General features: G+C 44.5%; 1 protein-coding gene across 2 annotated transcripts; it reads right to left on the bottom strand.

The window, feature by feature from the left end:
* Positions 1-665: 665 nt before the first annotated feature.
* Positions 666-6,319, bottom strand: LOC111845128 (BEN domain-containing protein 6). 2 transcript variants are annotated; one of them, XM_023814276.2, is made up of 7 exons: positions 5,708-6,319; positions 5,516-5,614; positions 3,715-3,774; positions 3,481-3,586; positions 2,810-3,030; positions 2,173-2,359; positions 666-1,668 (listed from the first exon to the last, which is right to left on the bottom strand). In XM_023814276.2, the coding sequence occupies exons 1-7, from the start codon at positions 5,831-5,833 to the stop codon at positions 1,505-1,507; spliced, it is 963 nt and encodes a 320-aa protein (XP_023670044.1). In that variant the 5' UTR covers positions 5,834-6,319; the 3' UTR covers positions 666-1,504. The 2 variants fall into 2 exon arrangements, with proteins under 2 accessions (XP_023670044.1, XP_072568568.1); XM_072712467.1 differs by having other exon boundaries at positions 5,738-6,317.

Raw genomic sequence — 6,319 nt, 5'->3', positions numbered from 1 at the left:
TGGGTGCAGCTGCGGGGGTCAAGCATTAAAACCACAACTAAAACATGTGCAGAACCTGAAAGAGACTTAGATCAGCGTTTCTAAATCCAGTCCTCAGGGACCCGCAGCCGGTCCGTGTTTTTGCTCCCTCTCAGCTTCCTGCCCGACAGTCCACATTCTTTCTTTTTCCCAGCACCCTACTAGGAGCTGTGAAGGAAGAAAAGCATGGACTGTCTGGCAGGGGAGCGGACCACCTGCTTTGGGGGCCCTAGGCTGAGATGGGTTGGGGAACATCAATAATATGCTAATCAATGCATGGGGTGCCAGCTGTTAAACTTACCAATCAGGATGAGGGTGGGGGAGTTGTGCTGTTGGTAAAATAAAATTTGCTGATCAGGGAGGGGGGATATCACCCTGGTGGACTGAGTGGCCAAATTTTAAATATGTTATTATAATATTTTTTACATAAATGGTTTGGAATGGATACTTTGTCATCACTAAGACAAATAAAAAAACTTCTGAACCCTACAGTGTGGGGCCCCCTGACCTCTCCCCTCCCCTCCCCATATTCCACCTGTCCAGGAGTCCAGGTTGAGACACACTGACTTTACTTAGATTTTCTTGATCATATAAAGCACGGGGAATACGGACACATTATTCTTCTAAGAAACACAAAGAGACAGGGCTTATGAAAATCAAAATGTAATGTAATCAAGAGGATTTTGTTTAAAAAAAAACTAACAAATGAAATACAGGTTTAGTTCAATGAGTCATAAAAATACAACATCAAATCAGAACCCATGATCACATCATAAGTTGTCGCTGCACACACAACTCAGAAGCACGAATCATCATCTTAAGACAGAATTTTTAAATTCAATTCACCAGCTAATCTTCGTAAGAACACTGCTTATCTACTGCTGACAAAAACAAGCCACAGGACCAGGTGAGACTGAAGCTTGTGTTTAAATGAAACCCATAAATGACCCCCAAAGCTTCTGTTCAGGTGTCAAACAAAAATACAGGATTTCAACTATGAAGAATGTGGACTGAGAAAAGGCAGGAAGTGGTATCATTTTCCTTTCATGCCAATATAAACGTAGCACTGCTACTTCCACCTCGACAGGGCAAAAATGGGGCTCGTTTGTCATCTATCACACAAAGGTTTCATTTTATAATTGCTTCAAATTTGTGGAGATGTACATCCCCATCACCAGGCATGTAGCCATGCAGTTAAATTACGGCTTTGCCCCCACACCCCCCCCAATTTTTTTTTGCAACCTATCAGACGTGTAGCCAGGTAGCAATATTATGAGAGTTTGAACCCCTCTCAAATTTTGCTTCTGTCCCCCAGTCAGAGAACTCTACCAATGGGGACCACCACCCCAGCTGGCAACACATACCTAACAGTAGGGATGCTGGACCCCCCAGAATTTATTTCTAGTTATGGATCTGTCCGGCACCTGCTTCGCCCGCCCCACGCCGGGATGGAGTGGGGTCTGCCGGGCCTGACAGGTCACCACATCTACGTGTACGCGCCCTCTGCCTCACGAGGCTCTGCGTGAGCCTCCGTCTTCACGGACAGCTGGGGTTTCCTCCGCAGTCGCTTGGCCTCGTTCTGAAGCTTCTGCCGAATGTAGCCCTTGATCTCTGCATCCGTCTTCCCCGGAAAGAAGTACTGCACCGTTCCTGCGGAGAAGTTTGCACAGGGGGCTCAGGGTCGCTGCAGTTTCCCACGTCGTCTCATACCGTCGGGTCGCGGTTCCACATCGCCGGCATCTGATCAGAGAGCAGCTTCGGCGCTCAACAGAGCTGCTGGCTTCATAACTCGGATACAGGTTAAGTCAGCCGTGCTGAATTCTCATAGCCCTTACATACTTATACTCACATTTGCCAAATTAACTTTCCAGGTATAGTAAATCTTAACGATTATAAAACATTTATGCTGATTAAAGTCCATCTGTGAGCCGGCTCTCATCAGCATGTTGTGCTTTTCACTTACTGTCCCTTATGAACCATCACATGACTCTCAGCATCCTGAGCTTAAACAAAAAGGTAGTGTTTACTGCTGGTAAGAGCATAATAAGAGATGCATTACTTAGGAAAGCAGAAGAGTTGAAGCTTAAATATCAAGTCATAAGGGCATGTCAATCGTCAGAGATGATCGGGGCTCGGAGAGGGCAAACCGCGTACTCAGGATGGCCTGGACCTCGTCAGCCGGCAGGGCGGGCTTGGGCTGCCCCCGCTTGTTGTACACGATGCCCGAGATGGAGTGAGACGCCAGGCACTCCCTCTCGTACAGCCCCCGCAGCAGGTCATTGGTCAGCTTCTGGGCTGTGGTTCCGGTGTTACAGCGCTCCAGCAACTGGGGGGTAATGAACTGCGGACACGGGCAGACGGGGAGTCGCGGGGGCCCTTAAGCACAGAAAGCGGCCGAGCAAACGGCAGAATCGGGTTTTACAGACATCGCCCGAACACTGACGATATTTCAACTGTCAAGGATAAACTTGTTCACCGACACAGTTTACAGCAAACGTACAGCAAAACCAAAAAGAAAATGGGACATTTCTTGAGATGGCTGACACAATAAATGTAAATATAAATTAACTTTTGCTGCACCATCCATCCATCTATCCATCCATCCCTCCAGTTAGTCATAAAGTACCAGGTGCCAACGACCACTCTGCTGTCAAAGACACATTTTCAAATGACATGGATGGTGGAAATCACTTTTACATTAGCATGATTTTAAATTAATGTTTAATTTATGCCCTGTGGCTCAAGATCACGGATCACGGATACAACTCCAGAATCCTTGAAGGGGATGTACCTCGGAATAGAGTCCGTTCCTCTGGGAATTCTCGTTTGGCTCCGGCTTGTGGTCCAGCGACGAGGCATCTTGTTTCACCCACTGCCCATTTAGTAATGCTGGCATCAGCGTGTCTCCCTCCACGGCTCCGCCAGGCATGCTGGGAGTTTTTGCGTCGCCGCTTGACCACACCTGGGTTCTCTCGATTAGCGCCTCGAGGTTTCTTGCCAGCTTCCCACATGCTGCGATTGGCCCACAAGCATCTTTGACATATGTTTGACTTTCGTGTCAATTTACAGCAACACTCATGTGCTGCCACATCATCTGGCAACCCACATTAGTGTGCAGTGCAATGCAAATAATCCCAAATTGCCAAATTAACAGACTCTGTGACTAAAAGCAGATTTGCTATTTTACTTTTAAACATCAGTTCTTAACTTTGCTTACACAGAGAAAACAATTTTCATGAAGCAAGAACAGGAATGGAGCTCGAACTGTGTGTGAGGGTGTGATTTGAAAATCTTATAACTGTATAATTCAGATTCACAGCCTAGAGGGATTTCCTTGGACCCATAGAATTGACATCATTGCATCTGTAATAACAGCTGTGTCTTCAGCAGCAGCTATGGAAAACAGAGAATGTGATATATGCAGGAGTCCTGGAGGTCCATCATTATGGGATGGCAGCTGACCTGTAAGGCACCGAATTTGCTCTTTTAAGCTCTCCATCTCCCTCTGCATGCACAGCACCATCGTGACGAGTTCCGCCTTTGAACAGGATTGTAGGTAGTCTGATTCCTGAAATGAAGGAGAATGTCAGGGTCCTTTCTGCAGAAAAGCTAGGAAAGACTAAAAGACACAAGGTCTCTCTCTCTCTCTCTCTCACACACACACACACACACACACACATACACGCATCACCTTACCTCTGGAGTAGAGTTGCTGTCTGTGATGTGATCCACAGTGGGGCTGTCAAACTCAAACGCCTGCAGGGGTACCGGAGACAAACATCCCAGAATTTCATTTTTCAGTTTTCATCTATGGAGACAGCTGGACCAGGAGCTGAGATTCACGTCAAGCTGCCTCTCACAGGCACTGACATTTCAGCAGTTACAGTTTCAGTAACTGAAATGACAGCATTCTGCTAACAACAGCGATTCACTGTAGTTACAGACCAGTGAGCTAATTAAACACAGCAATGAGGGTCTAATTCCCATAAACCTACTGCTTATTGCCTTCATTATTAAAGTCATTCTACACGATTGCAGCAAACAAAGACAAGGGTTTAAACAAACTCTAAATCAGCAACTTTTTTGGGCAAATGAGCAAATACACTGTGATTGTGAGCTCTTCTTGTAAGCATAATATTATAAATTAGCATGTGTCATTCTTCAATGAGCCGCAGACAGCAGGTTAATACCAATTTCTATCCATGAATAAAGTGTCGTCATTGAATCACTCCTGAAAATAGCTAGTCTGCACTCAGACTGAAATCACATTCAGATGTATATCTGTGGAACCACATTCAAGTTCCGCTGTTAGAATTCTTAACAAGGCTTCCAAGTGGCCAAAACTTTCAGTGCACAACTGTTGATTCAAAGCAGCACCATCTGAAAGCCTACCTGAAAGATGTGGAGGAAATCTACACGTCTCCACACTTAAATCCAACTCACCCTTGTGATAGTATCATGGTACTATGCAAACTTCACTGTTATGCAAGCACTGCGGCTGACTGGCTGTCGATATAGAATTGTATGAAAACATCTGCTAAAATGTGTCACTGCAAATGTAGCGCTTGCAAATGACTTAGTTGAAATGTATAGTGAGACAATTCACTGGAAATTAATCAGATGACCAGTTTTTCAAAAAGTTCAGCCTCTGGGGGTGAAGTTTTATCCATAAACAATATAGATGTGAGAATGTTTTGTTAATTAGCGCTCAAAAGGAAATTCCAGTCTGCACACCATTGCATGCTGAAATGTGATTTTGTGTGACGTGTATCATCACTAAATATTCCAGGCTAAAAAAAAGGATTGGTGTTTTTTAAAACTATTTGGGTATTTTTAAAGATATTTATATCTTAAAGTAAGGCAGCTGTACTTATCTCCAGAAGGCCCCAGACACTGATAAATCCATCTTATTGTGCATATTTCATGCACTTTATCACAGGAAAATAGTAAATGACATATATTTCAAAAATACAGGCACAAACATAAAAGTACAAAACTTCTACGAGAGAAGTTTAAAACTTCACATCAGAAGCAATCTGGAAAAGTTTGATTAGTCTGTTTTCTGGCACTATAAGCCAGACTGAGCCTGCACATTCAGAGGCGTAGGCAGCAGCTTTTGGGTACAGACGGTACCCTGCCATGCAGAAAAGATGCCTCGCCTTTCTTCTGATGTTTACCACGCTTTACCCTATTGTTCTGCCCAGCTTTACCATGCATAAATGGAGTCAACCATCGCTGCGCTGGTTTACACTGCTTTACCTCCCCCCTCAACTCCAGCAGTGGGATGACATATTGGAGGCTTTGAGTTGCCTTTTGACGCATATTTGTTACAACAATTACCAAGAAATAATTAAGGGTCAATCGTATCCCAGTTTTAGACACGCTTAAAACAATGATGCACTGCGGACATAAACATACAATTATCTAACCAGACGTGATCTCTCCCTCATATGCGGGGAAAAAACGTTGCTTCAAAAATACAATAATAAGCCCAAACCCTCATTTTCAACTTCTGGAGGCCGGTGGCGGATGATGAATTCCCGTCTGCTTTTTCTTTGGCAGGGTACATTTGTTTTCTTCTTTTCTGCAACGCGTGCTGTAAGACAGTTGGTCGGTGTAATTATAATTTATTTGCGCGACAAACAGCCGTTTTCCCAGAATTAACAAAAAAGGAAACATTATTACATACACACAAAACTTTGCCGTGCGGTGTCCTTACGTCGTTCGCGTGCCGTTTCGGGTCTCCCTCTTCTTCTTCTTCGTCTTCGTCATCTTCGCGGTCGAGAACTCGTTTAGCTTTTGTTTTCCTTCTCATTTCTCGCCCATTATTTTATTTGCGCGCAGAAAGACTGGCTGCTCCCGCGGCATATTGCACGGTTTACGCGCCCCAAAGCGAAGTCTGCGAGCCTTTTTCGTGTCTGCCCTGGTGCTTTTAGGGAGATCCCCGAATATGTTTCAAAAGAAGAGGAGCAAACTACACCGATCTCGGTTGTCCTACTTAGGGTTACTTCCACGCTCCCCGCAAAGACAGATCTTCAGCGGTCCCCCCATAGCAAGAAATTACAGAGAAGGGATTTTGTACAAAATGCACCGTAGCGTAACGTGGCACAGACTTGTGCGCAACACTGTTTAAGGGAGGGGAGAAACCTAAGGCCACGGGAAAGATGGGTTCATTGTTTTTTTTTTAATCGATACTCATTTTTTAGTTTTAATATTTAATATAAAAACAACATTTCGTGTGTAGTTATGTATGCGCTCTTTGTATTCACGGCGTGTCTGTGTTTTGAGAAAGTCAGATTCG

The sequence above is a fragment of the Paramormyrops kingsleyae genome, chromosome 5 (genome assembly GCF_048594095.1).
Source record: "Paramormyrops kingsleyae isolate MSU_618 chromosome 5, PKINGS_0.4, whole genome shotgun sequence".
In the NCBI taxonomy this organism is placed as follows: domain Eukaryota; kingdom Metazoa; phylum Chordata; class Actinopteri; order Osteoglossiformes; family Mormyridae; genus Paramormyrops; species Paramormyrops kingsleyae.
This window is presented reverse-complemented; position numbering and strand designations above follow the sequence as displayed.